The sequence below is a fragment of the Nannospalax galili genome, unplaced genomic scaffold, assembly GCF_000622305.1.
Source record: "Nannospalax galili isolate Female #2095 unplaced genomic scaffold, S.galili_v1.0 scaffold139, whole genome shotgun sequence".
NCBI classification, from domain to species: domain Eukaryota; kingdom Metazoa; phylum Chordata; class Mammalia; order Rodentia; family Spalacidae; genus Nannospalax; species Nannospalax galili.
Genome location: NW_008345884.1, coordinates 5,938,060 through 5,958,261, shown reverse-complemented (window position 1 = coordinate 5,958,261; position 20,202 = coordinate 5,938,060). Strand labels below are relative to the sequence as shown.

The 20,202-nt window shown below is 38.7% G+C and overlaps 1 protein-coding gene across 1 annotated transcript in view; it reads left to right on the top strand.

Annotated features, from left to right (window-relative positions):
* Mroh2b (maestro heat like repeat family member 2B) overlaps nucleotides 1–20,202 on the top strand; it is a 98,878-nt gene that overhangs the window by 45,482 nt on the left and 33,194 nt on the right. Inside the window, exons 19-23 of the mRNA XM_008842125.1 lie at nucleotides 929–1,045; nucleotides 4,410–4,517; nucleotides 4,924–5,076; nucleotides 18,922–18,948; nucleotides 20,074–20,193. Of these exons, the coding sequence (XP_008840347.1) occupies nucleotides 929–1,045; nucleotides 4,410–4,517; nucleotides 4,924–5,076; nucleotides 18,922–18,948; nucleotides 20,074–20,193 (525 nt within the window). The remainder of the gene's footprint in view (nucleotides 1–928; nucleotides 1,046–4,409; nucleotides 4,518–4,923; nucleotides 5,077–18,921; nucleotides 18,949–20,073; nucleotides 20,194–20,202) is intronic.

Genomic DNA, 20,202 nt, shown 5'->3' with positions numbered 1-20,202 from the left:
GCACCATTTGTTGAAGATGCTTTCTTTCCTCCAGTGTGTGTTCTTGACACCTTTGTCAAATATCGGGTGGTTGAAATTGCATGCACTCATGTTGGGTTTTCTGTTTTGTTCCATTGATCCACATGTCTGTTTTTGTTCCAATACCATGCTCTCTTTATGACTCTGTAATACAGTTTGAGATTTGGTATGGTAATCCTCGCATTGCTCTTTGTGCTCAGGATTGCTTTGGCTATCCAGGGTCTTTTGTGATTCCATATTAATTTTAGGATTTTTTTTTCTATTTCTGCAAAGAATGTCATGGGGCTTTATTGTGATTACATTGAATCTATAAATTGGTTTTGGTAGGATGGTAATTTTCATAATATTATTTCTACCAATCCATAAGCGCTAGAGGTTTTTTCATCTCATTGTGCCTTCCTCAATTTTTCATTGTAGAAGTCTTTAATATCTTTGATTAGGCTTATTCCTTGATATTTGAGAGCCATGTAGTCTTGAAGTGAGCCCGTGACCAACCAGTTTTCTTTCCTGTACATGACAAGATAGAGCTTCTAAATAACTATACTCATCTGATGTCATATAACTACAATTTTAAATGATTGGCATCTTGAAAATACATTTTCAAAATAATCTTATTTTCATTGAACACATCCTGAGCATACTCTGAGCACAGAAGAAAAAGAAAGAAATTATCGTAAAGAATGAAAGTCTTGATAGAGTTGGAAGCAAGGTCTGGAGGTCTGCAAAAGAGCACCAGCAGGGTCAGCACCTAGCGGAAGAGTGTATAGGTGAGGCACACAGATGTTTTAGCAACTATAAGTTAAAACCAGGGTTGCTTTATTTCTGTGGAGGCGTCAGGAAAGGCTTCTCCTTTTCATCAGTCTTGTTTCCCAACCTTATAGAATCCTACTGCTCACATTTTGTTTTCCAGAAATTCCTTTGGAAAGCCTTGGGAACCACCTTAGCATCCTGCCAAGACACAAACTTTGTAAGCTCACAGATCAAAGAGTTCCTGGTTGCTCCCAGTCAATTGGGGGACCAAAGACAGGTGAGAGCCTTTGCTTTCAGTTCTCTCGTCTAGTGATACCTATTAAACCTATCCATAAAACCTGTGGCAGCCCTGATATGTCCTGTTAGTCAGAATTATTCATGAGTACATTTAGATAGTCCAAAAGAGTTTTCTCGGAAAAGCTTCCCTATTTAAATCTCAATACCTCAGTTTTTGCCAAGATTATAAAATCACTGAAAAATGAATTTCACACATTCTTAATGCCTCCTCAATGTTTCCTGATGCTAGTTTCATAACTAAGAGTACAATGAGGACATCAAGATCATAGAGTTGAGGTAGAGTGACCTTAGTGGTCACTACCTACCAATGTAGAAAGAATATGATCCAGTCTGGAGAGTTGTGGGGAAGTACTTTTCTTTATTCCCTGCTTGACTTAGGCTGGAGAGCATCTGCAGCCATGGAGAAAAGTACAAAATATATTGATCTTATCGAGACAGGGTCTCTTTGTAGCCTCAGATGGCCTCAAACTTGCAGAGATCCACCTGCCTCTGCCCCAACAAGTGCTGGGATTAAACGCGTGTGCCACCATGCCCAGCTGGGAGGATTATATTTAAAACAGGGGAGGGAGGGCTCCACAAGCTAATAGAAATTGCTAGTAGCAAAATCTTGTACTGTGTCTTGTTACATCTTCCCTCAGAAATTCTAGGATGTTTAATATCCCTTCTTTCACAATAAATAGAAGAAACCACTTTGTTGAACTTTTGAAACTGCTTCTATATCTCTGCTTTCTCCCTTGCCAGGTCTTGTTAACCATTGATCACTCTGAGCACTATTTCTTTCTTTCTTTCTTTCTTTTTTTTTTTTTTTTTTTTTTGAAACAGGGTCTCCCTATAGCCCCAGCTGGTCTGGAACTCACTACGTAGACCAGGCTGGCCTTAAAGTCACAGAGATTCGCCTACATCTGCCTCCTGAGTGCTGGGACTGAGCACTATTTCTAACACTTATTTTCCCCATTTTAGTTTCCCTGTTCCTTCTTCTCTGTACTAGGAAGCAGAGTAAGTTTACACTCGATGCAAGATTCATCAAAGCTGTCTTTCAGCCTGTTAGGGTTGCAAAAACTTAAAGACAAATATGACATTCCTCTGAGCTTCTCAGATCCCTTGCTTACTTACCTTCAATCTTTTGAGTGTCCCACATGCCACTTAGGAATGGTATGTAGGTAAGTAAAGTACCAACACATGACTCTCTAAATGAGACAATGCCTTACTAACTGCACATCTCATAAGGAGGACTATCAATCACGTAATACCAGGGTGTCAGTCTTGGTGTTAGAATACCTGGGCTCAGATCTTGGCTTCAGAACACACTATCTGTATAACTCCGGTTCCCCCAGGGTAAAACTGGATAGAATAGAACACATCTTAAAGTTTACTGTTGAGCAGAGGATTAGTGAGCAGTTTCCGATGAGAGGGGAACTTGAGGGAGCTGTGAGGAACTGGGTGGAGAAAACTGACTAAACAAAAGCTTTGAGATATCTCTGTGGATTTGAGGACTCCACTGAGGGTAAAACCAGAAATGTGTCCCAGTTTTCTCACATGTTTTCCAGCAGCATCCAGAAGATCAAGGGCTAGGTAAACTGGGAGTTCATTTGTCCAGGGATTGGGTTTGCCAGGCTTAAATGGCAAAAAGACTACTGGACATAGATCACAGCATAGAAAAGATAAACTGGAAGACAGAAAACCACAAAGCATTATGAGATAGGAATATAAATAGGCTGAAAATCTCAAAAGAGACATATCTTAGGTTGTCACCAAGGGCATAGGGCTGTCATACTACAAGGTAAAAAGTATTGTTATAACTACCTTCCATTAATGAGAAAGGGGTTTATATGGCAGCACTAAAAATAGTGCTCCAATAAGGTTATATGCCCAAATGAAATATAACAGCATTCATGAACAATCGCAATCAAATGAACCATGACAAGATTTGTGTACAAATTTTAAAGAAGGTGCTATGATGAAGTCAGCACTTGAAAAGAAAGATGGGGGTAGAGCACGTGGGCAGCAGCACTGCATCCTTAGAACACGAAACTGCCAGCCCTCGAGAATGTACACTCGGGGCTGGAGAGGTGGTTCCATGGTTAAGAGCATTTTGTTGGTTCCCAGCATCCACATGAGGTGGCTCACAACTACCTTACCTCCAGTTCCAAAAGATCCAACGCCCTTTTCTGGCATCCACAGGCACCCACACGCTTGTGCAAAAACTGACACAGATACACATAAATAAAAGAAAATTTTTAAAAGCAAAAGAACCCGATTACTGAACATGGAAGGCCATTTCAGCAGCATGTTGATTCTTCATGATTATCAGTATTGTTTGTAGCAGCATATTGCCTATTTTAAAATATCTAAAAATAATAGTTTTAGATGTTCCCCCAATAAAGAAACTATCAGTATTTTAGGCAGTGAATACAATAATCAGCCTGGTTTGTATATTCTACAGTGTATACATGTATCAAAACAGCAAGCACATTGTACATTTAAAAATATTTATTATTTTTATTTTATGTGTATGAGTCTATTGCCTGCATGTAGGTAAATGCACCCATGTCGTGCAATGCCTGTGGAGGACAGAAGAGGCTGTCAGATCCCCTGGAACTGGAGTTACATACAGTTGTTAGCTGCCATGTGGGTGCTGGCATTCGAACCCAGGTCTTCTGCAAGAACAGCCAGTATTCTTAACCGCTGAGCCATCTCTCCAGTCCCCACAATATACATTTAAATAGATGTACTTATTATCCACCAATTAAAGTAAAACTTAAGAAGAAACAAAAAATGGAAACTTTAGTCTGCTCAAACATCCATTCATTTCTGACTACCACCAGCCCAAACTCTTAAGGCTCACCTAACAGCAACCCCCACCTCCTGTCTACCTCAGTTTGCCCTGGTCTTTACAGTTGCTCACTCATCTCTCTTCAGTGGACCTTGGGACCTTTGTACTTACTTTATGTTTGGAGCGCTCCCTGGCAGGGTAGCCCAGCAGTTCATCCTCTCCCTTTTTTCAGGGCTCTGCCTCTGCTTAATATAAACATGTGTTTGCACATGTATCTCTAACTACCCTACTCACATTGCAAACTTCCCTCAATCCTCCCCAGCCATTCCCCTCTCCTCTCTCATCTCTATTGCACTTGTCACCCTCTGGCGTACTATACTGTTCACTTCCCTATTGCCTTCCAGCAGTCTAACTGGCTGTGTGCCCCACAGGGATTGGGATGTCACCATGCTCTATTCAACCCTGTATCCCTAATGCCCAGAAGTGTCTGGTACAGAGTAGATTCTCAATAAATACTTATTGAATGAATGAATAAATGATTAAACTCAAAGTCTGCTTCTTCTGATTTTAGGGAATAACATCTATTTTAGGATACTGTGCTGAGAACCACTTGGATATTGTCTTAAAAGTTCTTAAAACATTCCAAGATAAGGAGAAATTTTTTGTGAATCGATGCAAGGTAAAAGAACAATCTTCTCTAAAGCTCTTAGTCACAAGGACAAACACTTATGAGGCCCAAACCTTCACACTGCAGGATGGTCAGCTGGGTCACTCTGGCATAAAGCTGACCTTGAAAGCCTGGTAGCTCCATGTGTACCTGCATTTGTCCTACCATGAGCTACTTTGGCATCACACACAGTGTAATCATGTGTACCATGCTATCCCCTAAAGAAGGGATGTTATGCGTACACAATGAACAGAAGCCTGATGGCCCCTGCACAGTCCTGGATGTTTGCATTTGTATAAGCAAGAGCATATCAGTCTTAGTTAGACTCATCTTCATCATTAACCCCTGTAGTGGGCCATGGGATTAGGGCAAAATACGAGAGAAAAATTGCTTACGTCTTCCCTTTCCTTGTCCTCAGGGTATTTTTTCTGGGAAAAAGACCCTGACCAAGACTGATCTCATCTTGGTCTATGGAGCTGTGGCCCTCCATGCACCCAAGAAGCAACTTCTCACCAGGCTTGATCAAGACATCATGGCCCAAATCCTGTTTCTCTATGGCCAATGTTCTCAGGTAACACCCACCCAAGAGCTGCCTCCATTTCCAGGGTGGGGCTGCCATAACTCCCAGAGGCTCAGCAACTTTGACAACTATCCAGGCTGAAATAATGCAAACAAAGAGAGAAAGAGAGAGAGAGAGAGAGAGAGAGAGAGAGATGGGATCTACGGAATCTAATATGTTAAAAAGACAGCATACCTGAAGAGAGAAATTATTACACAGTAGGGCCAAGTAGTTTGCTTCTTTCCTGAGACTTTGAGTAGTGCATGTTCTATGACATTTCCAGTGCCTTCCAAGGTGAGTTTCATCCTTGTTTGAACCTAAATAATTACGTCTGTGCCATTTTAAGACAACTAGCTTATCACTTACCTATTATATTCTTAGAAGTGAAACTTGACATATGTATGCTCCTTCTAGCTCTGGGCACAGGCCCACTTCTTCTCTTGGCATCCCAGACCTCTGAACTACCCTCTTGGCCCAGATCCCCCACTGCATCCTGATCCTTTGCACCAAGACCAACCAGGTTATTCATTATAGTTCCCTAAAGTCTTCACAGCCTTCCTCCCCACCCCCACAACTTGTCTTTGCACACCTGAGATCAGGCTTCCACCCTGGCTGCCCCCAACCCCAGCTTACCTGGGATTCCTGAGACCAGCCTCCTCCTCTGACTGCCTGAGAGTACCTGAATCCCACCTCTACTTAACAAGCCTCCCAAATTGTACTGTGCCTGCAGACTAGAGGGACCCAGACCTTAGGCTGAAGCCTGGGAGCATCTGATCCTTGTCTGACTTGGGCCCCTGTGGGAACACCTGAGCAGCTGGACTAAATCCATTAGGCCCCTCTAATAGAAAATCAGAAGAAAGAACATGAAGCCTAGACCAACCAGCTTTTCATAACAAATAATAAAACAGCAAAAAACATGTAAAGTATACAAACAGAAACAGACCTAAACTCAAAAAAGGAAGGCTTGAGTCTCACACAAGAATCAGGAACTACAAAAGAAATCCACATGCCAAAGTCACAGCGAAAAAATAGTAACATGAAAAACCCAAATAATATGTCCCCACAAAGTACCAAGAGTCCTGTAGAGAACATGTACAATGAGAACCCCCTAGAGATAACACAGGACACAGAATTCAAAAAATCAATTATAAACATGATAAAATAAGTCAATAAATTTAAAGAACACACAAAGAAATCAAAGAACTGAAGATATCGATAAACTTCTGAGTGAATTCACAAAAGAGTTAGAAATATTGAAGAATACTCAGGCTGAGATGAAGAAGGAAGTGAAACACTTAATAAGCCAATTAGAAATGACATGAGATAATGAATGGATAAAGTTGACAAATTAGACTACTCAAGCAAAGATTATGAAAAATTTAAGAAAACACAGGAATGGAATATGTAGGAAATGTGTGACACCATAAAAGACCAAATTTACGCATCATAGGCATAGAGGAAGGAGAAGAATCACAGAAAAATGGTATGGATCAGCTCTTCAACAGGATTGTAGAAGAAAATTTCCCCAAATTAAAGAAAGACATGCCCATACAAATAAATAGAAGTGCATAGAACACCAAATAGACAGAAACTCCCCATGGCATATCATAGTAAAAACACTAAGCATATAGAACAAAGAGAATACTGAAAGCTGAAAAAAAAAGTCACATATAAAGAAAAACACTTCAGAATTACATCTAACTTTTTAGTGCAAACTATGGAAACTATGAAAGCCAGAAGAACTTGGACCAAGGTATTCCCAGTGCCACAGATGCCAACCCAGAACACTTTATCCAGAAAAAAATGTCTATTATAGTTGAAGGGGAAAGAAAAATCCTAAGAATTCATGTCCACAAAACCAGTCCTTCAGAGAATTCTTGAAGCAAAACAGAGCTGAAGAAAGGAATGACTATAACTGGGGAAACACACAGACCAAGCATGCAAGCAGAAGTCAGAATTACAGGAATCAATACATGTCTTTCAATAACAACTTTAAATATCAATGGATTGAAATCCCTAGTCAAAATGGACTAAGAGACAAAATCCATCTTTTGTTGTTTTCAAGAAACCATCACACCTTCAAGGACAGGCACTACCTTAAGGTGAAAGGATGGAAAAAAATATTTCAAGCAAATAGTACTAAGAAAAAAGCAGGACTTGCAATTCTAATACCTGACAAAATGGATTTCAAATTAAAACTAATCAGAAGAGATAAAGAGGGCCACTTCATTCTGATAAAGGGAAAAATTGACCAAGAATTCATGATATTACAATCATGAACATTTATGCAGTACTACAGGACTTTAATACCCAGATTAATCCCAACTCATTGATAGTAGGGGAATTGAATACCCCACTGTCTCCATTAGACAAGTCAATGGGACAAAGAATAAACAGAGAGACATCTGAATTAAACAATACCATACATCAAATGGATCTAACAGACATCTACTGAATATTCCACTCAGGCAAAAAAGAAGATACTTTCTATTCAGCATCCCATGGAAATTGCTCCAAAATCAACCACATACTGGGGCACAAAACAAGCCTCAACAAATACAAAAAGATTAAAATAATTCCATGCATTCTATCAGACCACAATACAATAAAGCTTAAAATCAACATGGGAAGAAACCCTAGTAACTACATGAACACATGGAGATTAAACAACACACACCTGAATGATGAATGGGTCAAAGGAGAAATTAAGAGAGAAATAGAAGCATTCCTGGAACTAAATGAAAAGGACAATACAACACAACAAAATCTCTGGGATACTTTAAAAGCAGTCCTTAAAGTGTAGTTTATAGCTCTAAGTGCCTACATTAAAAAAATCAGAACACAAATGAATGATTTAACATTGCAACTCAAGACACTTGAAAAACAACAACAAATGAAACCCAAACCCAGCAGACAAGAAGAAATAACAAAAATTAGAGCAGAAATTAATGAAATAGAAACAAACCAATCCAAGACCTGGTTCTTTGAAAAGACAAACAAGATAGACAGACCCTGAGGCCAGTTCACCATTTTTTTTTGGGACCCCCACCTTCAAATCAACAATATCAGAGATGAAAGGGGAAACATCACAACAGACAACAGAAAGAAACATAGCATTATAAGGGAATACCTTTTTTTTGTCTTTTTGAGACGGGGTCTCCCTTTAGGCCCAGCTGGCCTGGAACTCACTACGTAGACCAGGCTGGCCTTGAAATCACAGAGATCCGCCTGCCTCTGCCTCCAAGTGCTGGGACTAAAGGCATGCGCCACCACATCCAGCACATAAGGGAATACTTTTAAAAACCTATATGCTACTAAATTTGAAAACCTAAAAGAAATGGATGTGTATCTAAAATCATGGGAATCACCAAAACTAAACCAAGAAGAGATCAACAGCTTAAACAGAGCCATAGCACATAAGGAAATTGAAAGAGTAATACAAAACCTCCAGACGAAAAAAAAAAAAAAGCCAGGCCCAGATGAATTTACAGCAGAATTCTACCAGACCTTTAAAGAAGATCTATATCCAATACTATTTAATTTATTCAAAATGATAGAAACAGAGGGAGAGCTTCAAAATTCTTCCTATGAAGCCAGCATCATTCTAATATCAAAACAAGGTAGAGATACAACCAGAAAAGAAACCTATAGACCCATGTCCTTAATGAACATAGATGCAAAAATTCTCAACAAAATACTTGCAAACTGTATACAGACACACATTGAAAAGATCATCCACCATGATCACATCAGCTTTATTCAAGAGATGCAGGAATGATTAAAAATACTTAAGTCAATAAATGTCATAAATCATACAAATGAACTCAAAGACAAGAACCACATGATCATCTTAACAGATACAGAGAAAGCTTTTGACAAAATTCAACATGCATTTATACTCAAAGTCCTAGAGGGAATTGGACTGGAGGGAACATACCTCAATCTCCACTTCTCTTTAACATAGTGCTTGAAACTCTTGCAAGAGCAATAAGACAGGAGAAAGAAATTAAAGGAAAAGAAGAGATCAAATTATCCCTTTTTGCAGAAGATATGATATTATGTCTAAGAGATGCCAAAAATTCCACAAGAAAATTCCTAGAAATGATTAACACTTTTAATAAAGTAGCAAGTTACAAAATTAATCTACAAAAATCAGTAGCCTTTCTATATACCAAGAACAAACAGTTGGAGAAAGAGTACATGGAAACACTCCCTTTCACAAAATCCTTAAAAAATTCAGAATAAACATGACCAAAGACATTAAAGACTTCTACAATGAAAATTTCGAATCTTTAAAGAAAGATATTGAAGAACACACCAGAAGATGGAAGGACCTCCCATGCTCATGGATTGGAAAAATTAATATTGTGAAAATGACCTTCCTACCAAAAGTCATTTATAGATTCAACGCACTGCCAATCAAAATCTCCATGATATTTTTCACAGAATTAGAAAAAAAAATCTTAAAATTCATATGGAAGCTCAAAAGACCCCAGGTAACCAAAGCAACTGAGCACCAAGAGCAATGCTCTTGGGGACTACTATACCAGATTTCCAACCATATTACAGATCTATACTCATAAAAACAACATGGTGCTGACACAAAAATAGACCTATAGATCAATGGAAAAAATTGAAGACCCAAATATGAGTATATGAAATTTCAGTCACCTCATATTTGGCAAAGGGACTGAGAACATTCACTGGAGAAAACAGCATCTTCAGCAGATGGTGTTGACAAAACTGGATTGTCACCTGTGGAAGAGTAAAACTAGACACTAGTCTCTCACCTTGCACAAAAGTCAACTCCAAATGGATCAAAGACCTCAATGTGAAACCTGAAACTTTGAAACTGTTAAAAGATATAGGTATAGGAAAGCCCTTTCTAAATCAGACATCAGTTTCTCAGGAACTAAGGCCAACAATCAAGTGGGACCTCATTAAACTAAAAAGCTTCTGTACATTGAAAGAAGCAACCAAGGAAGTGAAGAGAAAACCCACAGAGTGGGAAAAAATCTTCACCAGTGACACATCTGACAGACGTTTAATATCTGGAATATATAAAGAACTCAAAAAACAAAGAATCAAGAAAGCAAATAACCCAATTAAAAGATGGGCTAAGTATCTGAACAGAGAGTTCTCAAAAAAAGAAAATAAGATGGCTAAGAAACATCTTAAAAGGTGTTCAACATCATTAGTAATTAGAGAAATATAAATTAAAACCATTTAAGATTTCATCTTACCCCAGTCAGACTAGCCTAGATCAAGAGAACAAATGATACCAAATGTTGGAGAGGATGTAGGGAAAGGGGAATGCTCATCCACTGCTGGTGAAATCATGAAATTTTCAGGTAAATGGATGGACCTGGAAACTGTTGTACTAAGTGAAGTAACACAGACTCAGGGGAAAAAAATGACATATGTTCTCCCTCATATGTGGATCCTAGCACCAAATCCTTATAAGTGAGTATGTATCCAACATAACTACAGGAACCAGGATAATGAAAAGGAACCAGGGAGATAAAGGAAAAGAAAGAACCTGAGCAAAAAGTAGGAAACAGGTGTTACTAAAGGAGAAATGGATAAAAATGTGGTTGTTTAATGGGGGGGGTGTACAAGGAACTTTGGGGATAAAGGGAAAGAAGGAGCTCAAGAGAGGTGGGACCATAGGAGATGGGTATTATCAAGGGAGAAATGGATAAATGGGGACACTTTAAATGGGGAAACCATGACAGAAGGGTTAGAGAGAGAGGAGAGATAAATAATGCCTAGTGAGTTTTTAAAAATCAGAGGGAGCCATATTAGTCCAACAGCCTACTGACAAATTACACATACATCATCTCTACATAAGTCCATGTTTACAGCTAAAGGCTACATAAAGAAAGCAGTGCCAGACAGGAGATATCTTTCTTTGAGTTTCTGGCCAGGGTGATCCAAAAGACTCCTAAAATTACTCAGGCTATTGCCACAGCCCTTGATGGCCTCCCGTAACTTGAAGGTAAGACCCTTCTGCCAAAGACAGAACATACTTCGGACACAGGAATTGGAACAATAGAGCTGCAACTGACCCAAAACCACTTTTCCTGAAGGCTAGCTCTCATAGCTTTGGAGAGTGCTATGAAGGTGCCAAGGGAAAACCATCAATGGATAATCAAACACCAGCTTCAAGACTAAATGATCATATCAGTGGCCAGCACAGCATACATCATTGGTGCAGTAGTGGCACTTTTATCTTGAGGGCAATTAACAGCTATCTAATTGGACTGAAAGCCCACTTAGTGGGAGGAAACTCAAGTGTGGTACTGTAAATATAACCAAATACACATGGCTGGAATGGTCATAGATCTCAGAGAAAACACCAAGACTGTCACATCACTAGACTAATGTGATTTCTTACTATGTGCAAAATACGTATCCTTATATTTACAGACAAATACCTCAGTCACCACTCATCAAAGAAGCTCATTTTGCATCAGTCAGACTATTACCAAGTACCATAACTGTTCACACACAGACATTGTCTATGAATTGCCCAGGCCTAAGTGACACATCTGCAATGCAACCGCTACACCTACGGCTCACAGAACAGGAGTAAAGAAGAGGACGCCAATGAATCTTTCAGTTCTCATAAATGAAGCTCCTTCATGCAGCAGAAGGCCAAGAACACAAAAGGCCACAAATGGCCAAAGTGTAGAGCTCAAGAGTCTGCTGAATGATGATCCTTGAACGGAACTCCTTTATTAAACTTCACCCACCCAGGGATCAGGGACCATTTCAGAAGAAGAGGCAGAAAGATTGTAAGAGCCAGGGAGGAGGTGCATGACCATATGGAAACAGAGTCCTACAAGCTCCTGGGAGCCTGCTCATATGATTCTATGGCAATGGTGTCAGCATACAAGTCCTCTGCAAACTCAGGCTGACAAAAATACAGCAGAGAACTGGAAAAATGAACAGCAGACCCTAATCTTATTTGAGGAAATATTGGCAACTGATTGCTACTAGGTGAAGAAGAGCTGATGTTCCTAAAACAAGGGACTCTAGATAGGCTGACTAGACTCAGTGGACAGACTTGAACTGGGAAATGGCTGGGGACACTGACAACCCAGTGGACCTTAACAGAGATGACAGAGTATATGGGCTCCAGTGGGGGAGAGGGCTATGGGACAGTACCAGTGGGAATGGGGGTATAAAGATGATTAAGATTGTTTGAGATGTTCTGTATGAAATACACAAAAAATTCAACAAAAACAAATTTCAAAAAACAGAAGTGTAACTTGATGTCAGCTGTTTAAATATCATATGACATTTACAAACCACTTATGACATTAAATGGTAAGCACCATCTCCTTTTAATACTTATAGTGATTCTTTGAGAATTTCATGCAATGTATTTTGATCATATTCAGATCCCCTCCCTCATCTCCATCCCCACCTTCCTAATAGCCCCCCAATTTCAAGTCCTCATTAGTTTTCTTTGTTTAAGGCATATTGAGTGATATTTGTATTCCCCAAATGCTCTTGGGTCAGGGTCGATCCCTTTGAGCCTCGTCAACCTACAAGTTGCTATATCCTTAAAAGAAGACTGAGTCTCCCTCTCCCAGCAACTATCAGTTGCTGATCGTTCCTTCAGCTAGAGCTGTGGCTTCTTGCTCCCCTCAACCTACTCAGTCCACTTCATGCTGTACTGTTTCCCTCTGCACTCACCCCAGCTACCCTGACACTCTTGATTCTTCTCAATAATGCCAAGAATGGGTCAGCTTCAAAGACATCAAACTGAGTTGGACTTTGTCTGACCATTTCTGCCCTAAAACACTTTCTTTGTCTTGTTAATAATCCACTTTTATTCTTATTGTCCATTTAAAGCCACTTTGCTAACAATGTCAAGATGACCCCTTAAGGAGCAGCTAATGGTTGAATTTGAAGTTCATCTTCCCAGTGTGCTTTACTGGGAACATTGACTAAGTAGGTCTTAGGAAGTGTTGCAAATCAGATGGCTGAGAAAGCTTATGAATGATTCTTACGTACAGGCACCTGTGAGGGGTTCACCCATTACTCAGAATTGCCTCTCCCTTTACATTGCCATCTCCTTTGATGACAGAGTCTGATGTTTCCACAAACTACATATTTGATCCATTTGTTCTTGTGTTCAGCATAATTTTGCACTGCTATGATTAAAATATTTCACAGAAATAACTTAGGGGAGTGATGGTTTAATTTGGCTCATGGTATCAGAGGGTTTACTTGCCTAGACCCATGCACATGTGTAGAGCATCATGGCAACAAGAATGTGTAGGAGAGAAGCTTTCCCTCATGGTGTTCAGGAAGGAGAAATAGGGAGAAGAAAGGGCCAAGGACAAGATATACACTACCTCCTCCAGCTCAGTCCCACCTCTTTTAAGTCTCCAGAACCTCCCAAAATAGTACTACCATCAGAAAGGAATCATTCAGAACTTAAGCCTGTGGAACACATTTCACATCTAGACCATAATAGTGCCATTGACAAATATTCCTATGTGTATGTAATAACAGATTCATCAGGAGTTCATGAAATCAGAGACAGCAGCATTCGCCAGGAGAAGGGTGCAAGGCAGTGACACTCACACCTTAGTTGCCAGAAGACTGCCAAAGAGCTTGTTAAAAGCAAAGATGTTTAAGTCCACTTTCAGAAATTTATGATTGCATCTGAATTTTCAGCATGTTCCTCATGTTTTCAGACTTCTAAGGAAATATGTCTGTGTTGCAAAGAGTTGATAAAGGGGTGTTCAGTGCCCTCAAGTCTGTCTTCCAGAGGCAAGCAGAAGTTGGGGTTTTAGGGCAGAAAAACAAAGGAAATGGTCAGGCTATGCATAGTTAACATAGTTGACCTGATAACAGGTCATCTTGGTCATGTCAGCAGTCTGATTGATTATTATCTCCATCCTAGTTCTACAAAATGTTCCGGAGAGATTGTTACCACTGCCACCCCTTAAGGGGAGCCATCTTTTTCCCGTGAAATGATCACTGAGCTGCAGTCTCACAGACATGTATAATTGATATCATTGTAGGGATGATCTGTCTAATGAGGCTCACTGTTACTTAGGGATAGCTTCAGTCTCTCATCTAAAATGTTTATCAGTCAGTCCTATCATTCCTGGCAACTGAAGTAACTGCAGAAGAGAGTGAGTTGGGGGGGGGGGGAATTAGATGCACAATGGAGCCAGAGAGGAACAAAACGGAATCAGTTAGACCAGGGACTGACACCCACACTCAGGAGCTGATTCAGATGCCCTCAAATCCAATAAACAAAATGAGAATAAAAAGCATAACAAAAATGCTTTATGTTGCATTAATTTTCAGTCTTCCGCTGAGGAAACATTACAAAAATAAAAGGGAAATTGAGAGAAAGATGGTCCAGATAAATATGACACTTTCAGGGTACAGGAAATTCTGCTGTCATATAATATATATAAAGATAGTACAGAGAAAAGACATTAAACTTATGGAGAAATATGGCTAGGGCACAATATTGAAAATAATTACTATGGACACATTAAAAGTAAGGATAGGAGCCTAATTTGTATTAGTGATGAAATTTTAAAATATTTTAAAGGCTCTTTTTTTTTGGTCTTTTTCAGAGAGGGGCTTCCTGTAGCTCCAGCTGGCCTAGACCTCACAATGGAGAACTGGCTGACTTCAATCTTACAGAGATCAGCCTGCCTCTGCCTCCCAACTGCTAAGATTAAAGACATGCACCACCACACCCAGCAAAGGCTTTTTATTTAAATTTTGAGAATTTCACACTTGAGTATTGTTTTTACACCATTTCCACCCTTCACTCTCCCTCCCCAACTCCCCTCTCCAACATCCCCGATGCCTCCTACTCCCTCTCAAACACATGACCACTTCTAATTTAATTACTATATAAGATATATGTATTTATGTATAAACCTACTGAGTCCATTTAGTGTTGCTCCATGTGTACATTTGTTTAGGGCTGACCACTTGGGATTGGGTAACCTATCAAGGAGCTCATCCCTGGAGAAAACTGATTCTCCCTCTCTCAGCATCCATTGATTGCCTGGAGCTCTTCATCTAGAAGTGGCACCTTGTGAAATTTTCCACAACCACATTGTCATGTCAACTGGTGGTGTCAGTATGCGGGTCTTCTTTACGTATCCATGCTGTTGAGATTTCATGGGTACAGCTTCTCTGTCATGTTTGGCAGGCACTGTCAAGCAACAAGTATCATGATTTTCTGGCATTTACAATCTTTTCACCAAGAGCCTCATTTCTTTGTTTGTCGTTGTTGTTGTTGTTGTTGTTGTTGTTTTGGGTTTGTTGGTGGTGGTGGTGGTGGTGGGATTTTTGTCTTTTTGAGACAGGGTCTCCCTGTAGCCCCAGCTAACCTGCAACTTGCTATGTAGATCAGGCTGGCCTTGATCTCACAGAGATCCACCTGCCTCTGCCTCCCAAGCACTGGGATTAAAGGCGTGCATCACTACACCCAGCTGGAACTTAATTTTTTAAAAATAAAAATAAAGCCAAGTGTGTAAGTATATGCCTGTAATCCTAGCACTTGAGAGGATGAAAAGTTTAAGATTGAATTTCTCTGAACATACATGTAAAATTTCTCAGTAAAATACTTGCAAACAGAGTGTAAGAATATATTAAAGAGACTGCAGAGATTGCTCAGTGGTTAAGAGCACTGGCTGCTCTTACTGAAGACCCAGGTCCTATTCCCAGTAATCCACCTTAAGTCCAGTTGTACACTTGCATATATGCAGGTGAAACACTCATATACATAAAATAAATAATGCAAACAAATATTTTAAAATAATATATTAAGATCATATACATGACCAAGTTGTTCCATTCCAGGGAGGCAAGTATGGTTAAACACACACAAATACCTGTAATACAGCAGAAATAGGCTTGAGGACAGAAATCACATGACCATGTTAATAAATGTAACCTATGACAAAGTTCAATATCCCTTCATGATAAAACACTGAAGATGCTAGGACTAGAAAGAACCTCAACATAATCAAGGTTATATCTGACAAACTGATAGGATTATACTAAATGAGAAAAACATGAAAAAATTCCCTGTTATCAACAAGAATATGATAAGAATGCTCACTCTACTCCTAATATGATACACTGATTCTTAGCTAGAGCAATAAAACAAGAGAAAGAAATAAAAGAGATACAAAAAAGTCAAAGCATCCCCTATTTACAGACATGATCCTGTACTTAAAGGACCCTAAAGACTCTACCAGAAAAACATAGGTTCAGTAAACAATTTCAACAAAGTAACAACACACAAAACCAACGTGAAAAATCTTTCTATATACCAATAACAAGCTTGCTAAGAAAGATATCAGGAAAAACATGCCATTCGCTATCCCATCAAAATAAAATACCTAGAAGTAAACCTAACAAGGATGTAAAAGACCTCTACAATGAAACCGTTAAGACACTCAAGTAATTTTAGAAGACACTAGAAAATGGAAAGACCTGCTATACTCATGAACTGGCAGAATTAATATTATTAAAAAGTCCTTATTATAAAAAGTGATCCATATTAAAATTTCAATATAATTCTCCATAGAAATAGAAAATAAATACTAAATCTCAAATTGCACTACAGATTCATTTTAATAAAGTCAGCATGGTACCTGCACAAAAAGACACAAAAGTCAATGAAAAAAATGAAGGATCAGGAAATAAGCCTCTACAGGTATAGACACCTAATCTTTGACAAAGTCATCAAAATCATAAACTGGGAGTGAGGGGAAAAAAGCATAAATTGAGGAAGGGAAACCTCTTCAGTAAATGGTGCTCAGAAAATTTGAAATCCACACGTAAAATAATGAAATGAGATCTGTATTTTTAACCTTGCACAAAAATCTATTCAAGGTCAATCAAAGACTTTAACATAAGACACAAAACTCTTGATATTTCTAGAAGAAAACCTAGGCAAATGTTCAAGACATGTATCATTAAAAGGACTCAAATAATACAGAAAATAATCCCAAGAATTGGCAAATGGGATTGATGTGAAATTTTAAAACTTCAGCATGACAAAGGAAAGGATTAGCTGAGTAGAGAGATAGTCCACAGAATAGTATAAATATTTTCCAGCTACACATCTGATAATGAGTTGATATTTATAATCTATGGAGAACCAAAAAACTTACTAATATCACAAATCATCCAGTCAATAATTTGGCTAATAAACTGATAGTTCTCAAAGGAAGAAATAGAATTGGCCAACAAATACTTTTCAGCATAAGGAAAATACAAATTAAAACTACTTTGAGAGTCCGTCTCACCCCAAGGAGAATGATATTGCCAAGCAAATGGTGGTGAGAATGTCTAGAAAGACGAACCCTTAGGAACTTCTGGTGGGAATGCAAACGGGTATAGCCACTATGGAAATTAGAGTGGTGGTTCCTCACAAAACTAAAATTGGAACTACCATATGATCCAGCTAGACTCCTGTGTATATACTAAAAGGACTCCATATTAGCATACTGCAGAGATATTTGCACATCCATGTTTATTGAAGCATGATTCACAATAGTCAGAATACAGAATCAACCTACATGTCCATCAACAGACAAAAGGATAAAGAAACTGTGATACAAGTATACAATGGAATTTTGTTCAGCTCTAATGAAGAATGAAATTATGACATTTTTAGGAAAATGGATGAAACTACAGATCATTGTATTAAGCAAAATAAGCCAGAAAGACAAATGCCACTGTTTCTGCCCTATGTGGAATCTAAATTTAAACTCAATATGTGTGTTTGTACACGTGTGTACATATATACTGATGAAAGAATGTGATTATGAGAAGGGAGGCAGGGTTTAAAGGGAGGAGAAAGAGGGCTCAGTAGAGGGCAATGGAGCACATGTATCATGAAAGCAAAAGGAAAGACAAGCTAGAAGGGAGGAAAGGGGATGGGCAAGATGGGTGAAAGGCATTAGAAAAAGCATAATGGTATACATATGTGAAGATGTCACTGTAAAGTCCATTTCTCTGTGTGATAACCAAAATTAAAAATAAAAGGGGTGGTTGTAATCAACCTGGGCTACATAGCAAGACCCTGTTTTAAGTACACAAATAACTAATAAAATTAAAATGCAAAATATGATTAATGAAAAATTACAGAGTACAAAAATAAGGCACTTTATCTTGCAATTCCTGCATTTAGTTGTAAATATGAGTTATGTAGTGGTGGAGGAAGGGAGGGTTGTCAGAAGTCCAGCGGACACTGGCAGCACCAGATCTGGACAGAGTAGCCACAGCACACTGTAAACTGAGGTGGCTGGTAGCTGTCTGTGTGCATGTTCTCACTTTGTGCTCTCTGATATGACTTAGATCAACTGCACACCTTTCCTCTCCCAAAAGAAGCTTCACACAAGAAAACACAAAATTTTTGCATGCTAAAAGTATTCATAATACAACAATCTCATCAGTCTCACCAGAAAAAAAAAAAAAAACTGCATTTCCAACCCAAGCTTGAGTGCAAATTAACTGTACTTTTGGTTCTAAGGTCAGAGGCCCTGTAGCTTTTCATAGTTTTCATTTTTCATTTTTTTTTTCATAGTTTTCCACTATCCTGTACTCCAGGAACCTTTATCTTTTTTCCCCTGAAGTTGGTTAGGGCCTCTCTAGCCTGATTGTGAAGCATGAAAACCCAGTCTTTACCCTACCTGCTGTCACTGTTTATAATATACCTGCCTGTGAGATAAGACTTCCTCCTGGAGCTGTGCTTCAGCATTGGGTGCCTCTTTGGGGAGTGGGGGGTGTCTCTGATTGTTGCTCACTCTGTATCCACTTTATCCACTTTTGCCTTTAATCTTTCAGGTTCTGGGAATGTCTGTGATGAATAAGGTATGAGATGGTTGGTATTTGATAGATGTAGATAGTTGATGATAGATGATTGATAGATAGATAGATAATAGATAGATAGATGATAGATAGATAGATAGATAGATAGATAGATAGATAGATAGATAGATAATGATGATGAAGATAGATAGATAGATAGATAGATGATAGATAGATAGATAGATGATAGGATAGATAGATGATAGATAGATGAAATGATAGATGATGATAGATAGATAGATGATGACAGATGGATAGATATATAGATGATAGATAGATAGATGATAGATAGATAGATAGTGATGATTGATAGATAGATTATGATGATAGATAGATGATGATGATAGATAGGATAGATAGATAGATAGATGATAGATAGATAGTAGATAGATAGATAGATGATAGATAGATAGTAGATAGATAGGTAAATAGATGATACATAGATGATACATAGATACATAAATACGTAGATAATACATAGATGATAGATATACATACATGCATCCATATATTCCCTGGAAAATAAGCTAAGTGCATATAACCCCTTGAATCCATTCCAGTGGAAAGGATCCTGATATATAACTAATTAATTCCATTTGAAGCCGCATTCCATAAGCCTAATCTAAGAACAAAGAGCTACACACTCTGGCTCCAGGTGGTTTAGAAGCTGAGTTATAAAATCATTGCAGTGGTTTTCAAACTGTGGGTTGTGACTCTCCTCCAAGCCCTCAAGTGGACCATGAAATAAAGTCACAAAAAGCAAAAATGTTTAATGAAATAAAGTAAAAGTGAAAAATTAAGAGTACATTGCACACAGCAATAGTATTATTAAACTTTTATTCTACTTGTAGATCAGCTATTTATTGTGCAAGTAAGTCTTAAGTGGAATGGTTTTACTTACTACTGTAGTTTATGGTTAAAAAAAAGTTTGGAAACCACTGCTCTAGAGAAAATTCAATCCACAGTAGGGGGATATTGACCCTCATGTCCTAACTTCCCTGCAACTTAGATCCTATGTGGGAAGTAGAGATGACAAGGGAGTAAATACGTCAAACCTGGGTCATGCATTTGTAGACCCAGCTGTGGTGTCCAAGATTTTGGCTTGCACTGGGGCTCATTTTGCTTTAGGACATGGATCTGCAAATGAGTTTCACAAGAAGCATCACTGAGGTTGGCATCGCTGTCCAAGATGCTGAAGACCAGCAGTTCCAGTTTTCCTATAAAGGGATGCTGATCGGTTACATGCTGGTGAGTGTG